The sequence below is a fragment of the Silurus aristotelis genome, assembly GCF_946808225.1.
Source record: "Silurus aristotelis genome assembly, chromosome: 6".
NCBI classification, from domain to species: domain Eukaryota; kingdom Metazoa; phylum Chordata; class Actinopteri; order Siluriformes; family Siluridae; genus Silurus; species Silurus aristotelis.
The window spans coordinates 31,438,582-31,458,564 of NC_139579.1; the positions used below are offsets into that span (position 1 = coordinate 31,438,582).

The 19,983-nt window shown below is 38.1% G+C and overlaps 2 protein-coding genes and 1 long non-coding RNA gene across 7 annotated transcripts; 2 read left to right on the plus strand and 1 right to left on the minus strand.

The window, feature by feature from the left end:
- Positions 1-1,254: 1,254 nt before the first annotated feature.
- On the plus strand, positions 1,255-3,139 carry LOC310727743. 2 transcript variants are annotated; one of them, XR_014534082.1, is made up of 4 exons: positions 1,255-1,645; positions 1,969-2,060; positions 2,205-2,282; positions 2,393-3,139. It is a non-coding gene; the product is annotated as an uncharacterized lncRNA (long non-coding RNA). The 2 variants fall into 2 exon arrangements; XR_014534083.1 differs by lacking the exon at positions 1,255-1,645 and having other exon boundaries at positions 1,709-2,060.
- Positions 3,140-3,991: 852 nt separating this feature from the next.
- spdya (speedy/RINGO cell cycle regulator family member A) lies at positions 3,992-11,822 on the plus strand. Of its 3 annotated transcripts, none has more exons than XM_083544870.1 (7): positions 3,992-4,067; positions 6,524-6,820; positions 7,175-7,233; positions 9,091-9,176; positions 9,620-9,791; positions 10,217-10,475; positions 11,495-11,822. In XM_083544870.1, the coding sequence occupies exons 2-7, from the start codon at positions 6,535-6,537 to the stop codon at positions 11,554-11,556; spliced, it is 924 nt and encodes a 307-aa protein (XP_083400996.1). In that variant the 5' UTR covers positions 3,992-4,067; positions 6,524-6,534; the 3' UTR covers positions 11,557-11,822. The 3 variants fall into 3 exon arrangements, with proteins under 3 accessions (XP_083400996.1, XP_083400995.1, XP_083400997.1); XM_083544869.1 differs by lacking the exon at positions 3,992-4,067 and adding an exon at positions 4,583-4,698; XM_083544871.1 differs by lacking the exon at positions 3,992-4,067 and adding an exon at positions 4,583-4,698 and having other exon boundaries at positions 6,524-6,796.
- trmt61b (tRNA methyltransferase 61B) lies at positions 11,426-19,881 on the minus strand. Of its 2 annotated transcripts, none has more exons than XM_083544773.1 (7): positions 18,993-19,881; positions 17,773-17,875; positions 16,770-16,960; positions 15,942-16,033; positions 13,850-14,052; positions 13,657-13,737; positions 11,426-12,074 (listed from the first exon to the last, which is right to left on the minus strand). In XM_083544773.1, exons 1-7 carry the CDS (start codon positions 19,701-19,703, stop codon positions 12,040-12,042), a joined length of 1,416 nt encoding a protein of 471 aa, XP_083400899.1. In that variant the 5' UTR covers positions 19,704-19,881; the 3' UTR covers positions 11,426-12,039. The 2 variants fall into 2 exon arrangements, with proteins under 2 accessions (XP_083400899.1, XP_083400898.1); XM_083544772.1 differs by having other exon boundaries at positions 13,657-13,740; positions 18,993-19,880.
- Positions 19,882-19,983: the final 102 nt, after the last annotated feature.

Consider the following 19,983-nt stretch of genomic DNA (forward strand, 5'->3'; position numbering starts at 1 on the left):
GAATCAGTGATCCTCTGCCCATCTTGACTTCTGAGAGACACTGCCACTCTGAGAGGCTCTTTTTATACCCAATCATGTTGCCAATTGATCTAACAAGTTGCAAATTGGTCCTCCAGCTGTTCCTTATATGGACTTAATATGTATTTAACTTTTACCGGCCTCTTATTGCTACCTGTCCCAACTTTTTTGGAATGTGATGCTCTCATGAAATCCAAAATGAGCCAATATTTGGCATGACATTTCAAGATGTCTCATTTTCAACATTTGATATGTTTCTATATTCTATTGTGAATAAAATATAAATTTATGATATTTGTAAATTATTGCATTCCTTTTTTATTCACAATTTGTCCAGTGTCCCAACTTTTTTGGAATCGGGTTTGTAAATAACATTTACTTTTTCCAGACTTTTATTTGCCCGTCCCAACGTTTTTGAGACGTGTTGCAGCCAGCAAACTTAAAATTACCTTTTTTTTTCTTAAAATGGTACAATTTATTAGTTTAAAAAATTTATGTTTTCTATTTTCCATCTAATATGGATTTATGAGATTTGCAAATAATTGCATTCTGTTTTTATTTCCATTTTATACAACTTTTATGAAAAGGCTGCATAATGTTGGACTTTGAGCTTCACTACATTTTGAAGCTCAATAGGAACAATGGTTTTGTGGGATATTAAGTGAGAACAGCTTGTGTTTCTGTTAGACACTGTGGTTTGGGACTCGTCACTCCGTTTAACACTTCTGACCCAGCAACACACGCATTTCTGATATTTTTAATGTCACACTCATGCAAAAAAATTTATAAATAAAGATTGAAAAAGATATTCGTGACCTTTTTATCTTTCTTTCTTTGCAGAGATACTATGGCTTTAATGCCTAACAATTGTTTCATCATTTTTTTGTATATAAAGTACAGAGTATGTAATTTCTTATCTTTTTCTTAATTGTTAACAAAATAAACTTCATTTAAGGAAGTTTTGTCTAGGCTACTCCAGATTACTGTATGTGTGTGTGTGTGTGTGTGTGTGTGTATGTCACACACACACACACACACATACTGTACACAGAGACACACACACACACTCACACACAAAAACACAATATTGTTATTGTAAGGACTTTAATAGAAATATTATACAGAAATCAACAACTTTAAGAGATAAATTCCTTCAAATAAAAAAACAAGCATTTCCTTTAGGTGCATTTATTATTATTTGTTTATTTATATATATAATTATTATAATTTTTTTTTTTTTTCTTATTCTACCTAAAGTACAAGATGGCGGCTGCGTCTTGATGATGTCAGGTTTCAGTAAATATATTCAGAATCCATTGAATATATTTTGAATGCATTCAAAATATTTGGAGTTTCAATTAAATTCTCTTATGAATAGTTTCTTAAATATTACATGCCATAATATATAGAGGTTTAGGATGGACTGGAAATAGGACAGAATGAATGGAGAGAACTGGGAGAAAAAGGCAGGGGGGTTGTTATATATACAGTATATATAAAAGAGGAACTTTTTGTAATATAACAGTAGATGTTGCTCGATAAGGAAATGCTCTAAAACTGAACTCTTCTTTCTCCATCACCATGACATTTCTTATATTAAATATCATTCTGCTTATAACATTCTCAGGTAAGATTTTTAACTTTTTCATTTACTTTATTTATTTATTTATTTATTTTTGTAATTAATTTGTCTACACAATGTTTTTTTTTTTGTCCTATTAAGCCTATTTGTCTCCTGGTTTTGTATAAAACAAAGACAATTGTTTAGGTTATTATATGTACTCAAATAAAATCATAAATATTACATGATACTTTAATTATAATACTAATAACTGAATTGAAAAGATATTACTTTGTACTTCCTTTTTTCTGTTTGTTTATTTCTTTGCTCTTTTTTTTATCTCTTTCCTTTCTTTCTTTCCTTTCTTCGTTTTTCCTTTTTTCCACCAGTCCTTGTTACGTGTGACCGTTCATCAAGATTGCTTGATTCACTGGACAAGACCAACTCCATACCCCCTGACAAGTATGAAGTCCAAGCGCAGGTCATTTAACCATTTTTAATGTCTAATTTACTAAATCATAATTTAGAAAAAAATATCATTCAAACTATGATTTCTAACCATAATTTGAACACATGCGCTCACTTTTAACATCCACATCTTTTTGCTAATCTTCTTTCGTTGCAGAATTTGCATGTTTTTTGTAACCTGTGTAAGACTGCTGTCTATAAGATGATGGTTCTGGTCAAAAAAAGGATCGATCAGGTAATAAATACTGACGTTAAATGAAATGTTGAATTAAGTGCATCGTGCTGTGAAGAAGGACGTGGCTTTTTGACCGAGTTGGTGTTTTTTTCTTGTTTACTTTCTGACAGGAGATAAAGATTCTGTGTGGCAAATCTAAGTACAGCCGGAAAACCTGCAAGCAGCAGGCAAACAAGTACAAGGCTTTGCTCATTCGCTGGATTTTTCACGCGAAGAACGCGAGAGAAAGTTGCGTGAATATGCACTTATGTTAAAAACCCGATTTTATCACTCAAACTTGATGGTCACCTTTTGTGCACTGAACATACCTTAACATTTTTTATTCAGCAATAAATCAATAAATCTGTTTTTGATCATCTAGTTTTTATAAATGTGTCTGTGTCTTCTTGGAAGATGTTCCATCAATCCAAAGAGTTGGGGTCAGAGCTTAATAGCAGACCCCCTGCTGCTTTATAAGATCTTTAACTCCAACCCATGTAAAGCACATCTTCATGAAGCTGGTGTTGTGTAAAGGGTCACTGTCATGCTGGAAAAGGTTTGGTTTTCCAAGTTCAACTGAAGGGGAATGTTCATGCTATCGCATCTCAATCCAATTGTGTCTTTACCAACTTTCTGGTAACAGTCAGTCAGGTGTCCTAATACTTTTGACCAGATATATAGCTTTTAATCAGACAAAAGAAAAGCTATAATTCTACAGAATGAAAGAAAATCTTTATCGCTGTCTTTAGACGCAGATCAATTATTGTGAAAATAATCGTGCAACAGAAACGCATGGAGTCATTGCAAAATAATGAAAAAAAAAGGTTATTATTTACATATTTTATTTAGGTTTAAAGTATAGAAAAGCGTTGAATACGTTTTTGCAGCATGATTTTGTAAATGTAAAAAATAATAATAATAACATTTATAAATAAAATGCATAACAAAGTGACCTCATTATATAAGAGATATAATTGTATCTGCCAGTGTTGTGTAATAATATAATGTCAGTAGAGTTCATTGGGTCAGATATAATATAATATAATAAGTTTAAACATAAAGATTTTTTGACTTTGTAAAAAGTATTTATTTGTCTGTTAATTTATATGAATAATATTGTTATTCCACTAATGTTACTATTTAATCTCCCTTTTTTTTACCTACTTCTAACGTTACATTTGGATCAGGAAGTCAGATCTGAGCCTGAAACCTACTTCCTACAACAACTATGTTGTTTAAAACTTTACAGTAGAACATTTCCATAACACTCTTTTATGGTCTTATGATAATAGGTATTAATTCTTACAGTTTTTCTCAGTTGCTTTGGAGCGTTTCTCGAATTATCCCTAATATTTGCAAACCATTTCTCAAATCAAGTTGTTCAAACAGCACAACACAACAAACCTGAACTTTTCTCAAAATCCTCAGTTCATCTCTTAAAAGTAAGTATTTGTGTCAGTGAACATCTCATTCCCATCAGAATGAAAAGTCCTTTTGTCATTGTTTACAAACAAGATCAGCAAAATGTTAATTCATGTTGTCAGTATGATGCTACACAGTTTCAGGATTTCTTGAACATTTTCATAATATTATTTCAGGGTTTCATACCCAAATAGAAATTTTTTTTCTATTTTTCCCAAATTTTCCCTTATCTCTCTGTGGGAGTGCCAAAAGAATCTAAACTTTACCCGATTCATTCAATTTGATTTATTCGAAAGAGTCGATTCATTAAAGTGAGTCATAGGGTGGGCGGGCAGGTGTGCACGCGCCCCTAGTCTCCGTCCTCACCGCTGCACGGTTCCAAAAGTGAGCAAAATTAAGTATAAAAAAATAGTAATAATTTAGTTAATAAAAATCCACTCGATAGGAAAATGTCCTGTAAATGTTCAAATCTTTATATAGTCTATAGTTCTTTGTTTATAGTTATATATGTTTTATATATATATATATAATTATTTAATATAAACATTCTGGGAACATTTCCATAATATTATTTCATGGTTTCATGCCCAAATAGGCTTTTTTTCCCATCCAATTTTTCCAAAAACTTCTGTTTTCTGTATGGAAGTGAAGCGAAAGTGCCAAAAGAATCGAAACTTTACCCGATTCGTTCAATTTGATTTATTCGAAAGAGTCGATTTATTAAAGTGAGTCGATTCATTAAAGTGAGTCTCAGGGTGGGCGGGCAGGGATGCACGCGCCCCTAGTCGCCGTCCTCAGTAAAATTAAGTATTAAAAATATTAATAATTTAGTTAATAAAAATCCACTCGATAAAAAAATGTCGTGTAAATATTGAAATATTCATAAAAGTGAGTCGATTCTTTAAAGTGAGTCGATTCATTAAAGTGGGTCGATTCATTAAAGTGAGTCTCAGGGTGGGCGGGCAGTTGTGCACGCGCCACTAGTCGCCGTTCTCACTGCTGCATGGTTCCAAAAGTGAGTAAAATTAACTAATAAAAAATATTTATTTAGTTCATAAAAATCGTCTCGATAAAATAATTTGTGTAAATGTTCAAATATCCTTTCCTTTGTGTAAATTTTGTCGCTGTGTGAGAAATTTTCCCGCTCATTTCGACGATTTATTTGACCTTTTGACAGCTCGCTAGCTAACTATTAATCCTCTGCTAGCTGAGAGGTTGATTAGCATCCGACTCTGTGTGACTTCGCCATTTAAAATACTATCATTTATTCGATTTGATATCATTTAACTCGAATATATAACGAGATATCGGTGATATAAATGCACCTAATCATGTTTTGCATAACTTATGAACATGGTTTAATGAGTTAATGAGGTAAAAACTAATAAACACTAATGGGCTCGTGCTTGCTAATTAATGTGAAGGGTTATTTTTATTATTATTTATTTATTTGTTTGTTTGTTTATAGGTAAGAATATTATTATGAACATTCCCCCAACATTATTAAGTTTCTCTTTTAAACTTCCTGATGTTCTAGTTTGGTTTATGAAGTTAAGAAACCTGGGAATTTAACAATTTTGGACAATAATTATAGAAAATTATGACACAAATCTTTCACCATAATTTGCTTGTTTTGTGTTCACTTCTATTTGGAAACTTCAACATTACAACTTGGAAGTTCCAGATTCTTAGATGGTCTCATGTATTTTTCTTAATATATAAACTCAAACTTTCTGTAACATTGTACATGGTCTCATGCCAAATAATAATAAATATCATAACGTTCAAGCAACGTTTTCACCACGTTTCTTTATTGTCTCGTGATTTCTTTTCGTAAAATAGAACTCAAACTAACCTGAGAACGTTTTTCTAACGTCCGTTTATTATCTCATACCAAATGGTATTTATTTTATTTATGTATTCGTAAATACAAACGAAGCCTCGGAAAGCATTTCTTTAACGTTTTTTTTAATGAAATCAAGCCGAACAGGTTTTTATTATAATGTACGATCTTTTATGATTGGACGTGGGTTTTTTTGTTTGTTTGTTTGTTTGTTTTTAACCTTCCAGAAATGTTTCTCTAGTGTTTTTACTTTGTCTCATACAAACAGTATTAATTTATGTACTCATTTCATGTTTTTTTTTTTTTTTTCTCTTATGGAAACTTTCCAGAAATGTTTCCATAATTTCCTTTCATGCTGTCGTACCAAAAAGTACGTATATAATTTATTAAGTAAAACTAGTCCTTGAGGAAGGTACATATAGTGTTGGTCTTGTAAAAGTTGTGTATCATTGTTTTTAGGTTCTGCAGTATTTTAATACTCAAACTTCTGATTCTGATTTCGAGTACAAAACATTTTTTTTTTTTTAAATCCCTCGATCCAGATTGGAATTTCTACAGGGAAAGATTGGAGACGTTGCTTCCTATTTCACATTTAGCTTCTCATGTACTGTTATAATAACCTCCAGTGGACGTCGGAGTGTACTTGAGACTTGTGTACTTTATAGCAGATCATTTATGGAGATTTGTGGAGATTCATCCAGCCACAATGGTGTTAGTAAAGTACTGATGTAGGTGAGAAGGTGAGGAGGTTCTTCGGTTGCAGTCAGCATTCACATCCATCCCAAAGGTGTTCAATAGGGTTGAGTTGAGAACTTTATAGCAGCCGATCTTTCACTCCAACAACATATAAAACATGTCTTCAAGGAGCTGGTTTTGTGAATTGTTCTCCTGGAACAGATTTTGGGTTTTGTTGTTCAAATGAAGGCCGTGTGCCCAAATACTTTTGGTTATGTTGTGTATATTTGGTTGAACTTGTGATCATACCCATCATTCTCAGGCTGTAAGAGCATGATGAAGCAGCTAAACCGTGCTGAGACTCCACCAGCCATCACGTTGCGAATCGGATCGGCGGCAGCTCACAGTCTTCAGCTCAGACGGGGACTTCGGGTGAAGCGTCCGAACCTTCAGGGTCCCAGAGGACCACCGGGAAAGAGCCAGAACAACGGCACGAATCACCCTCGAGGTCAGCTCTCCTGTTTGAGCAAACAGCCATGGGGTCCGACTTTGGTCGTCCAGCGCCAGGAAATGTCCGCCTACTTCAGACTGTTCGGTGAGGAGGAAGGGATCATGCCAGGTCAAATCATCAAACGGTCATTGATCTTTTTTAAATGTATTTAAATTAAATACATCTTTTATACTGAATCAATCACAATACAAAGAGTCAAATAGACCTAAAAAGATCCAATAACACTGATCCAATACCCAGAAATGGTATCAGTTCGGTACGAGCAAAACAAATTAGAAAAGGATTTGGTCCGATTTAATGCTCCAATACCGAAACGGGTTGGAATTGGATCTGAAATATTGACCATAATTGAGGTTCCTGGGGTGCAGTCAGCGTTCACATTTATTGTTAAGTAGGGTTTAGAGCGTTATAGCAAAATCTGGGTCCGTTTCTTATTGTGATCATTTTGTTTCGGTTGATCAGATGATGATCTCATCCAGGATTTTTTGTGGATGGACTGCTGTTGCAAAATCACTGATAAGGTAAAAAAAAAAAAGCCCAAAAATTCAATTAAGTATTCATTAATTAATCTCAATATTGTTTTTATATATATATATATATATATATATATATATATATATATATATATATATATATATATATATATATATATATATATATATATACATACATACAGTGAGGAAAATAAGTATTTGAACACCCTGCTATTTTGCAAGTTCTCCCACTTAGAAATCATGGAGGGGTCTGAAATTGTCATCGTAGGTGCATGTCCACTGTGAGAGACATAATCTAAAAAAAAAAAATCCAGAAATCACAATGTATGATTTTTTAACTATTTATTTGTATGATACAGCTGCAAATAAGTATTTGAACACCTGAGAAAGTCAATGTTAATATTTGGTACAGTAGCATTTGTTTGCAATTACAGAGGTCAAACGTTTCCTGTAGTTTTTCACCAGGTTTGCACACACTGCAGGAGGGATTTTGGCCCACTCCTCCACACAGATCTTCTCTAGATCAGTCAGGTTTCTGGCCTGTCGCTGAGAAACACGGAGTTTGAGCTCCCTCCAAAGATTCTCTATTGGGTTTAGGTCTGGAGACTGGCTAGGCCACGCCAGAACCTTGATATGCTTCTTACAGAGCCACTCCTTGGTTATCCTGGCTGTGTGCTTCGGGTCATTGTCATGTTTGAAGACCCAGCCTCGACCCATCTTCAATGCTCTAACTGAGGAAAGGAGGTTGTTCCCCCAAAATCTCGCAATACATGGCCCCGGTCATCCTCTCCTTAATGCAGTGCAGTCGCCCTGTCCCATGTACAGAAAAACACCCCCAAAGCATGATGCTACCACCCCCATGCTTCACAGTAGGGATGGTGTTCTTGGGATGGTACTCATCATTCTTCTTCCTCCAAACACGTTTAGTGGAATTATGACCCAAAAGTTCTATTTTGGTCTCATCTGACCACATGACTTTCTCCCATGACTCCTCTGGATCATCCAAATGGTCATTGGCAAACTTAAGACATGCCTGGACATGTGCTGGTTTAAGCAGGGGAATCTTCCGTGCCATGCATGATTTCAAACCATGACGTCTTAGTGTATTACTAACAGTAACCTTGGAAACGGTGGTCCCAGCTCTTTTCAAGTCATTGACCAGCTCCTCCCGTGTAGTCCTGGGCTGATTTCTCACCTTCCTTAGGATCATTGAGACCCCACGAGGTGAGATCTTGCATGGAGCCCCAGTCCGAGGGAGATTGACAGTCATGTTTAGCTTCTTCCATTTTCTAAGGATTGCTCCAACAGTGGACCTTTTTTCACCAAGCTGCTTGGCAATTTCCCCGTAGCCCTTTCCAGCCTTGTGGAGGTGGACAATTTTGTCTCTAGTGTCTTTGGACAGCTCTTTGGTCTTGGCCATGTTAGTAGTTGGATTCTTACTGATTGTATGGGGTGGACAGGTGTCTTTATGCAGCTAACGACCTCAAACAGGTGCATCTAATTTAGGATAATAAATGTAGTGTAGGTGGACATTTTAAAGGCAGACTAACAGGTCTTTGAGGGTCAGAATTCTAGCTGATAGACATGTGTTCAAATACTTATTTGCAGCTGTATCATACAAATAAATAGTTTAAAAATCATACATTGTGATTTCTGGATTTTTTTTTTTTTTTTTTTTAGATTATGTCTCTCACAGTGGACATGCACCTACGATGACATTTTCAGACCCCTCCCTGATTTCTAAGTGGGAGAACTTGCAAAATAGCAGGGTGTTCAAATACTTATTTTCCTCACTGTGTATATATATATATATATATATATATATATAAACTTGTTTATTTTTTCTTTGAAATCCAATCATTTTTATTTATTTATTTATTTTAGTATTTGCTCGCCATGACCTTCGTCTACTTCAAGAGGGCGAGTTTCAGCATCAGCGAGCACAGCAGGATGAACTTCTTTATCGCTCTGTAAGTCCATTTCATTAAAACAGCAAAAAAAAAGATTTTTTTTCATTTAATAACGAACGTTTTATTTTTAAACAATTATTGATTATTGCTTCATAAACTTTTTTTTTTTTTTATAAACATCTAATGTGATATTTAGCATTTTTTCACCCACTTTTAACATGGTGTGCACGGGTGACATCTTGTGGTTAGGATTTGAACTGCAGCCAGGATTTGCCTTCGATCGAACAAACCTGTGAATTCCAATACTTTTAAAACATTTTGATTATTTCAACACGTAGCCATAAGTATTTGGTTTTTTTGTTAATAAACCAATAAACCAAATAACACCTAGTCTTTTATGAGGTTTTTGAGACACATGCATGTTGCTTTTGTTTCTATGCAACAAATTTATATAAACCTGAACTTCTGACTGATAATAACCCTGACTGTATCACTCGTGATAGATACCTTGCGAACACCATGGAGGAGGACGAGGAGGAGGCAAAATATGAGATCTTTCCTTGGGCTTTGGGTAAAAGCTGGAGGAAGCAGTTCCCTCGTTTCCTGAAGCAAAGGGACAAGCTGTGGGCTCGCATCGAGTACCGAGCTGCGGTCAGCCGCCGATGCTGTGAGGAGGTAGTAATCCAAATCTTCTGAGACACGTTAAACCACCACATATTATCTAGACATCTGTAGTAAATCTCTTTCTCCCCTTTTCTGGTTTTCCATTTTAAAAGCCAAGAAGTTTTTTCTGGATCTGGTCGGCTGTCATTACAAGAGCGGCCTCTAGAGGCGAATCACTGATAGCACGTGCTGTTTGTTTTAACACGTCAGACTTCGAGCTGCACAGAGAGCACGATATATTATTTATAATTTATTAATTATAATTCTATTAATTAATTGGGTACAATCCAACCTAGATATAGGTGTCGGTAAAATCCAGTTGACCTCTAATACAGAATATCTGGTGTGTTTCTAACACAAAATAGAACACAGATTCATTATACCATACTGTTGTATGTCTCACATTTCTATATTGTATGCATAACGTGTGTGATCAGGTGATGGCCATCGCTCCGTCTCATTTCATTTGGCAACGAGAGCGAGCGGCTCACCACAGCGGGGCTCAGCGGCAGTACCAGGACAGGGAGGAGGTACAGATCCCACGAGGCCCAGCTGCCTCTCCCGAGCCCTGCGCTCTGTGTGCCAAAGTCTCCCGCCTCTCCCCGTCACCTCTTTCACTTAAACTCAGCCTGAGTCTCCAGGAAACACCCAAAACCCAGAAGTTAGCTTCCTGTTACTGCACACACAGCCCAGCAGGTGAGACAGAGCATGCAGTAATATATTTGTACTAAACGTTTTCGCTACAAGCCTTTTGATTCGGTGCGCACACACACGCGCACACACACACACGTCTGTATTATACAAATTGTGTCTAACAGATGTAAACTTAATTGAATTAAATTTTTTCATTTATTAAATTTTATTTATCTTCTCAATGGACAGTATTATAGAAATGAAACGTTGATATATTTTAGTCAATGTGCAGGTTGTATATCAGTCCAGATTTACTGTCCTCTGAAAATAACTTCATAATAATAACAGCTTATACGGGGGAGCTGTGGTTTATTGAGGGGAAACATGGATTCCAACACGTACTGTGACATTCTGAAGCAGAACATGATGCTCATCCTTCAGAAACTGGTCTGAACATAATAATGACTCCAAACACACCACCAAGATGACAACTAAAGGTGAAGGTGATTGAGTGGCCAAGTATATCTCCAGACCTTAATTCTAGCGGAAGGTGGAGAAGCATCATGTGTTTAACATCCAGCAGCTCCGTGATGTCATTCTGGAGGAGTGGAAGAGGATCCCAGCAACAACCTGTGCAGCTCTGGTGAATTCCACACCCAGGAGGATTAAAGCAGTGCTGGATAACGATGTGTTTACACACAATATGGACACTTTGGTCACAGTTTTGACACGTTCACTGAGGGTGTACTCACTTTTGTTGCCAGTTATTAACACAAAGGCTGTGAGTTGTTATTTTCTAGAGGACAGTAAATCTGGACTGCTACAAACTACACATTGACTAAAATATATCCAGGTTTTATTTCTATAGTATTGTCCATTGAGAACATATAATAAAATAGTTGCTGAAATGTGAGGGGTGCACTCACTTTTGTGAGATACTGTGTGTGTGTAATCTTTACCCATTTTTGTTTACATTTCGTTCTAACAGGCCAGACAGGTACATGGTAACAATGTGATTAAAAAACTCCTTTATTTATCTCACCCCATCAATAAATATTTTATTATATACATTTCACGAACAGAAAGTGATGTGCACAGCAAGTCCAGCCATGACGATTCCATAGACTGGATCAACAAGGACTAGAATCTCATTGCAACCAGTAACACGTCATCCGCTACCTAGAAATCTGACCAATGTGAGAACGACGCGTGTTCATGTACAAAGGCTTATGTATTTATTTAACTGTTCACATGCACTTTTCATCTTGTCACACGTCTTTCATTTCAATAGTTATTTATTAAATACTCTGCTGCTCTTCTGTACAGCACGGAAATCATTTGTTATTTAAGGATCGTCTATGAAATATTACTGCATTGCGTTTCAGCATAAATAAATATCAATGAAATATATACATTTATGGGTTTATCGTGATTCTTTTTTTCTTCACTGAATGAATATAATATCAGAATATTCTCACTGTCTCAAACTCAAATCAGGACAATGTGGTTTCTATGATATATTTTATTTAAAAAGAAGAAAGGGAAAAACAAAAAAGAAGAGGGCAATAACCATCGTTTGCAAATGCTTCTCCTTGGGGTCTTGGTGGGTGCTGAAGTTAGAAAAGAACTATCTGGATATTTTCCTCAATTTCACAAGGAATGCTGGAAGGAGAGAAAAAAAAAAGAATGAAAAATATATTTTGGATTATGGATTACACTGTACCAGAAACTTCCCCAGTGCTCTACACGATCATTATGCATGAGAGTTCTCTAAAACCAATGGATTACTCTGGATTAAAAACTTGAAAGGGGATTACACTAAACTGAACTGCAGAGGATTTCCAGTGTGACTGGATCCACAATGATCCACTGCACAAGTTTCTAATGCTATTCGATCCACAGAACAAGTCTATAATGCAATGTGATCCACTGCACAGGTTTTCTCTGGGTCTTGATGTATGTTCTGGATATTTCGCATGAGAATTCACTAGAACTGTCACCAGTCGATTACTCGGTTAAAAAAACTTTGGAATGGGATTACACTGAATGGAACTGAAGACTTTCCGATGTAATCCACTGCAGACGTTTCCAGTGTGGGATCCACTGCACAAGTTGCTTAATTTGGGATCCACTGCACAAGTCTATAATGCAGTGTGACCCACTGCTTAAGTTTCTTAATTGTGTTGAAATTATGAAAGAGCTATCTGGATATTTAACATGAAAATTCATTAGAACTGTCACCACTGGATTACACTGGATTAAAAACCTTTGAAATGGATTAGATTGAACTAAACAGAAGTTTCCACAGAATGATTCACATTGGAAGGCATGTCCATATGATCAGCACTGGATCACATCATGTTGCAAACTTCTGCGAGGAATCATTTTGCACTGGAAATTTCTGGAATTTATCCTATCACGTTTGGAACTTCTGCAGCAAACATCATGCAACATCGCATTAGATTTATTTTTTGTGGTTTTAAAAAAATTGCACCCCTGCAGTGTGGATTCCATCACTCTGCAGTGGATCACACTGGATCCCATCGATCTAGAAATTGTGCAATGGATCACACTGTGGATCCCATTGATCTAAAAACATCTGCTGTGGGTTACATTGGGGATCCCATCAGTCTAGAAATGTCTGCAGTGGATCACATTGTGAATTCCGTCACTCTGGAAAATTCTGCAGTGGATCACACCGTGGATCCTATCACTCTGGAAAATTCTGCAGTGGATCACACCGTGGATCCTATCACTCTGGAAAATTCTGCAGTGTATCACACTGTGGATCTTATCACTCTGGAAACATCTACAGTGGATCGTATTGGAATCTGATCACTCTGGGGAAATTCTGGATCACATCAAATAAAATAAACTTCTGTAGTAGATCCTCCTGGATCGGAATCTTTCATTATCGTTTGTAATTGATGAGAAACTCAGATCTTTGCTGTACATTATGCTGCATATGAAAAAAATATTTTGCAGTGCTTCATAATGGATCAATAAAGATTGGGCAAAAATGTTCTGCAGAAGATCCCAGTGGTTAAGGAACTCCAGTACCAGAGGATACTAGATCTAAGGCTTTTGCAAAAGATCATATTTCCAGAGTGGATCCTACTGGTCAGTAAATGTATTATTTAGATGGTTGTAAACTGGAGAATTGTTCTTTGGGGATAGTGGAAGAACAGACACCATCAGGAACTTTAGCAGATCACACTAGACTGGAAGCTAACAAGGTGTTCACCTGTGTGTCCGTTCTGCTCGGGATGTGGACGAGCGATGTATGGAACGCTCCCAAACGGGAAGTGTGCTGGACTGTCTTGTCCTTCTATCACACACAAATGGAACATAATCACCGAATGTTAGAATGATGTCCACACACCAATAACTGCTTAACACGAGGAATATTTTGAAAGCAGACTCTAGATAAGTCTTACCTTTCGCTTTGTCACTCGAATCGTCGTTCTCTCTCTCTGTCGCTTTTTCGTCTGAAGAGTTCTTGCGCTGGTTGAAAGAGCCGTCTTTTTTGAGCGACGGCGCAAGAAGCCAATCCCGGTACTGCACCTCGAAGATGCGTTCACACACCAGAGGGAGCGCAGAACATCGCAGTCCCTCCATCAAGTCGATGATCTGCGTGATGCTGTCGGAGGCGAGGAACAACCGGCTTGTGATTGCAGTAGTGTTTAAGGTCTTCATGTCTTTCATTAGAACTCACTGAGTAGCTGTTTCAGGCATTGACTGGGATTGTTTCTCATTGTACTAAAGGTTTCACTGAACTCAAGTTCAACATGCTCCTGAGGGATCTGGTTCCTTTGTTAGTTCTGGATGTGCCTCATTTAGAGTAACACATCCTGACACTGTTCCTTTTTATTTACGAGTGGACAAAAATGGTCAAACGCAGCAAGTCACCAATCAGAGTCGAGCGCACGCTCTGTTTTACACGTGTTTTGATTGGAGCTTGGTGTATCTACTGATCTCCAACATACAGTTCAGCAACAAGCAGAACATTTAGAGGGGAATCAATTATAAAGAAACTCCAGACTCCCTATTTATGCATTTTTCTTTTTCTTTTTTTTAAGTACCGTAATTTCCAGACTATTAAGCGCACCCAAATATAAGCCGTACCCACTGAATTTTACAAAGATTTTTATTTTGAACATAAATAAGCCGCACCTGTCTATAAGCCGCAGGTGTCTACAGGTGAAACTAATGAACTTTACACAGGCTTTAATGAAAGACACGTTACACACAGGGTAAAATATGTTGCGCTTCCTTTAGGAGCAGAGCGGTATTTTGGGAAAAGACCGGCACAGCATTTTTCCGCTATTACTGCGTGTGTTTAAGACCGAGGAATATGTCCTTATTATTTTCTGATGCTCATTTCTAAGTTTCTTTGACTAACCCGAACTTTTCTTTTGGCATTGTCGTGCGTTTTAAAAAAAACTTTTTTCTCCCGATGCCGTGCAGCTCAGAACACAGGTGGGAGAAGTTTTTTCGTTTCCGTTCGGAAATTTCATTTTCATTCGTTCGGAAATTTCAATTTCATTGGTCTAATGTTATGGGGTTCCGTTTTTTGGCTTGATGTTTATGAAACCGGGGAAAACCCAGAAAAAATCCATAAATAAGCCGCTTCGTTGTTTAAGCCGCGGGGTTCAAAACGTGGGGAAAAAGTAGCGGCTTATAGTCCGGAAAATACGGTAGTTGAAAAGGTTTTGTGCTCATGATGATTGTAATAGAAATCAGTCAGTGTTTGAGTCATTAATATCATTCTATTAATAGATCAGTGTGCTGAGAGTCACATTCAAGTCTTTTCACATAAACTGGTGATTAAGTAAAGAATCTTGTGATAAAAACGATAACAGGAACATTATAGTTATAATAAAATCATAGTGATTTCGATACTTAAGTAGATTTGAAGGCAAAAACTTTTGTACTTTTATTCAAGTGAAAGTTTGAAGGGACATTTAGTTTTACTGGAGTCACATTTTACAGAGTTTCTCTACTTTAACTCAACTACATGCTTTGTGTACTTCATCCACCACTGTGCACCGACGCTCCCCATCCAACCTGATGGAGCTTGTAGAGGTTCTTCAAAGAAGAATGGGAAAAACTGCCTAAAAAATAGGTGTCAAGTGTCTAGCATTAAACTCAAAAAGACTTGCGGCTGTGATTGGTGCTTCAACAAAGTGTTGAGCAAAAGATTTTATACTTATGTAAAAATTTAATAAATTTGCAAAATTTCAAGGTTTCTTCCTCATACCATCTCAGGAAGCTTTTTCTTGCCACTGAGCAGGGATTATATTACTGATTTATAGAACTTATAAATTATACTGATTATGTATTTATTTCTGTAAAACTACTTTGGGACAAAGTCCATTGGTCACCTTTGGTCAAATTTAATTCATTAGGGGAGGTGGCATTGAAGTAAGTGTGTGTGTGTGTGTGTGTGTGTGTGTGTGTGTGTGTGTGTGTGTGTGTGTGTGAGAGAGAGAGAGAGAGAGAGAGAGAGAGAGAGCGAGAGAGACTTACTTGGCCAGATAGATGGCACACACACCTCCTGTATGGAGATATGGGGTGATTGTAGGTAAAGTCAAATGAGGGTTAACCATATCCAGAGCCACCTGAAACACACACACCAGAACAAACTGAATTCTGACATATTAAACTAATGATCAGATGGTTTTTCGAGGTGTAGCTCATTTCTTAACGTTTTATTATATTTCAGTGTTCAGTTCTTATTGGTCATAAAATGTGGATTTTGACCTTTTTTTTGTGTTAATGCTCTCATTCTGGTTTCAAAAGTAAAAAGTTTAAAATGAGTAAATTAATCGTTGATGTTTTTGTGTAAGATTATTTAATATAGAAGAACGAAGGCGTCTCCAGGGTCAACATTTTGTAACAGCAGGTTAAAAACCACTGCTTATAGCTGCTACAGCAGATGTGAGAACAGGAACTACTTGGTTCTAGTGATGGAAAGATCAGATCATCTCCATCAATAGCGTCTACGGGAGTCAAGTGACCATAAAGAACGAATGACTCAGACTAGAAGAGTCGAGAGATGAACTGCTTGATTCTGTTTCGCATTTTTGCGACGCTTTGCTGGTGCGCGTCCAGTAGAAAATGAACGAATCACTCTTTGAGACGACTCGTTCTTCTGAGTCGCATTAAAGACTCGTTCATGAACGACTGAACGCTACTTGGTTCACAGACATCAAATGTAACTCTAAATGGATAAAACAAAAATAATAATAAATATGACATTGTGCTGAAGTGTAAGAGGAAGAATGTGATACCACACACTGTGTTTCGTTCCTTACTCTAGAAAAATTGCGTAATCAAAGTGTTTGGACATCTTACGGAATTGAAGCTCCGCCCGTTAAACAAGGGGGCGGAGTTTATGAGATCTCCGAGGTGAAAGTGGACGTTTTCAGGCCACTCGTTCCCACTGCGCAGCCTCCAGGATGAACGCCAGCGCTCATAGTTCAACACAGCACGTCGGTGGTGATCTGCTCGAACTTCCACACTCAGAACGCTTCCTCTGGAGCCCACTGAGGACACACACAAAGTATTTGGACACCAGACTTTTTGTGGTTCTTCCCCAAATCCTTTCCAATCAGTTGAAGACGAACAATCGTATCAGACGTAGCATGGATGCAGCAGCATAAGTTTTCCCTTTACTTAAACTAGGAGACCCAAAACCTGTTCCATGAGGACAATGTCCCTGTGCACAAGTCCATCTCCATGAAGATCTGCTTTAGATGGGTTGGAGTGGAAGATCTCCTGCTATAAATCCTATTGAACATCTTTGGGTTGAATGTGAATGCTGACTGCACCCCATGAACCTCCTCACCTCCTCCCCTTCTCAACTTCATCACATTTACATACTTTACATACATCTTACGGTCAGGTGTCCACAAACCTGCTTATATTGTGTATTTGTATCTACTGCATATTTTATTTATATGTATTTTTGTGGTTTTTTTTGTTTTATTGTTTTTTTTTTCTTCTAATTTTATCCATCGTAATAAAAGCGTTTCACTAGATGGCGTAATCGCGTACACTTCTGCATGTCACCAATACAATTATCATTTGAACCATTTACATTCTGGTGTAAACCTCAGGCTTCCAAATAATTAGCTTTGATTCCTTAATAAAATCGTTTAAAATCGCAGCATCTTCAACTCCTCCTTCAACACCCTCCAGCTTCGCCGTTTGTCTTTTTGTCGATGGTTGATGTCAAATAGATTTTATCCAAATCTCTAGATTATCGCACCCCATACCCCCCCCCCCCCCTTTAATTTTATCCTAGTCTGGCAAAAACCCGAGATCCATTTACAGTAAATAAACAGAAAGAAAGTACCTGCTCGGGACAGGAAAAGGCTCATGGCGCCGGATCCAGACCCCGACTCCAGCACACAGTCTCCTTCATTCACGTCCATCATCATCAGCATGGCGCTGACGTCCTGCAGAGACACGACCACAGCGAATGACTTGTGAGTCGTTTGCAAAACGAGTCGATTCATTTAGGCGAATCGGATCACACTGACCAAGGTGATGCAGAGAACCAGTGAGCCCTTCATCCCCCACCACTTCTCCACTGATCCCTCCATCCTCTACCACTGATCCCTCCATCCTCTACCACTTCTCCACTGAACCCTCCATCCCCTACCACTTCTCCACTGATCCCTCCATCCTCTACCACTGATCCCTCCATCCTCTACCACTTCTCCACTGATCCCTCCATCCCTTACCACTTCTCCACTGATCCCTCCATCCTCTACCACTGATCCCTCCATCCTCTACCACTTCTCCACTGAACCCTCCATCCCCTACCACTTCTCCACTGATCCCTCCATCCTCTACCACTGATCCCTCCATCCTCTACCACTTCTCCACTGATCCCTCCATCCCTTACCACTTCTCCACTGATCCCTCCATCCTCTACCACTGATCCCTCCATCCTCTACCACTTCTCCACTGAACCCTCCAACCCCTACCACTTCTCCACTGATCCCTCCATCCTGTACCACTACTCCACTGATCTCTCCATCCTCTACCACTAATTCCTCCATCCCATGCCACTTCTCCACTGATCCCTCCATCCTCTACTGATCCCCTCATCCTGTACCACTGATCCCTCAGTCTGTGTCCAATGAACTATTGTCTCTAAGGAAACTTCAAAACAACTTTGTAAGTTCTCCGGATAATGTGAGTGTCTACTAAATGGCCTAATTGTAAATAAAATTTCAAGAACCAACAAAATTTAAGTAAACATTTATTAATTTATTAATTTATTTAATTAATTATTTGTATTCTAAATAAAAAAAAAACATTGGTTTGACCACTAGGGGGCGAAACTCAGATCTAATCTACTCAGTTACTAATGAAAATGTGTAACAATGTCAAAATCTGACCTGTTTTTTGTTACCAGTTGCGTGTGTATGAAGCATGACAGGATACCTGGACGTGTTTTTAAATAAGATGCGTGATAAGATCTGAAAGCGTCTGTGGATTTCTTGCAACCAGTCGCAAAAAATAAAAAATAATTCCCTGATTTTGTGTTGAAGTATAAATGCTTACTTTTGGATAAGCAATAGCAGGTCCTCGTTTCATAAAGAGTGTGAACTCTTCAAGACTGGGTCTGCGGATGAGCATTGGGAGCCCCAAGCTGGTGCGCAGAACCGTACCGGCCCGGCAGCCCTGGACAGCATCATGAGCAATAAAGCCAACGTTGCTCCCCAGCTTCGATCCTTTCTCCAGCTGGAACATCTTCTGCAACTCCAGCCTTCGTTTGCGGCGGTACTCTGCGAGCAGGACTTCTCCAAAACACACTGCACGCTCCCCGGGTAGAACATGAGCATGTGTCATTTGATTGCCATCTCCAGGTTGTTCAACATCTGAATCCTCCATGAGCTTCTCTGGAGCCTTGCTATCTTCACTTTCATGCACTGGGCTATTCCGTCTGAGTTCCCAGACCTCCTTGTTTAACAATTCCTCTGGTACCATCTGACTCACCCTCTCTAAAGGTGACAAAGGTCGCCTCCCAAATGGAAAGGCTCTCCTTGAGAATGGAGGAAGCGTTGGAACTGGTTCTCCTGAACTCTCATCATCTCCACCATCTGGGCTTTTTGGACCTGTCCAAAACCACTTAGTGCAAACTAATGAAGAGATTCTGAGGTTCCTCGGGTTGATCTTATGTCTTATGGAGCATGCTGCAGACACTCTGGCCAGCCCTGATGTCATTTTAACTGAGGAACCCAAATTAAAACACAACCCAGCAAATAGAGGCATCCGATAAACTTCCTGGTGTTTCTACCAGTTATGAAATATTTGTCATTCATTCATTCATTGGAAGTCAAACACGGCCAGAGAAACCATCTAGAGGCTGAATGTGATCAAAACGAATCACGGCGTGACTGTTACAGGACAGCGCCATTTTTTATTTCAGTGGCGTCATCAATAAGGGACAAACACGGTGCAGTAAAAAGAGATAGCCACAAGGCGGCGCCAAAAGCAGGGTGCTTTTTACAGCGTTTAAGCCATTAAGTTCTTTCTCACGCACTTTTTTTTT

Bases quoted from the DNA above. Each gene is read 5' to 3' on its own strand.
- spdya (XM_083544870.1), top strand. From the start codon at position 6,535: ATGATGAAGCAGCTAAACCGTGCTGAGACTCCACCAGCCATCACGTTG. The intron at 9,792-10,216 runs GTAGTAATCCAA...GTGTGTGATCAG, and splicing joins GCCGCCGATGCTGTGAGGAG to GTGATGGCCATCGCTCCGTC. The intron at 10,476-11,494 runs GTGAGACAGAGC...TTTCACGAACAG, and splicing joins CTGCACACACAGCCCAGCAG to AAAGTGATGTGCACAGCAAG.
- trmt61b (XM_083544772.1), bottom strand. From the start codon at position 19,703: ATGCCTCTATTTGCTGGGTTGTGTTTTAATTTGGGTTCCTCAGTTAAA. The intron at 16,961-17,772 runs GTACTTTCTTTC...GTGTGTCCTCAG, and splicing joins CCTTTTCCTGTCCCGAGCAG to TGGGCTCCAGAGGAAGCGTT. The intron at 12,075-13,656 runs GTGAACACCTTG...CTCTCCTTCCAG, and splicing joins CGAGCAGAACGGACACACAG to CATTCCTTGTGAAATTGAGG.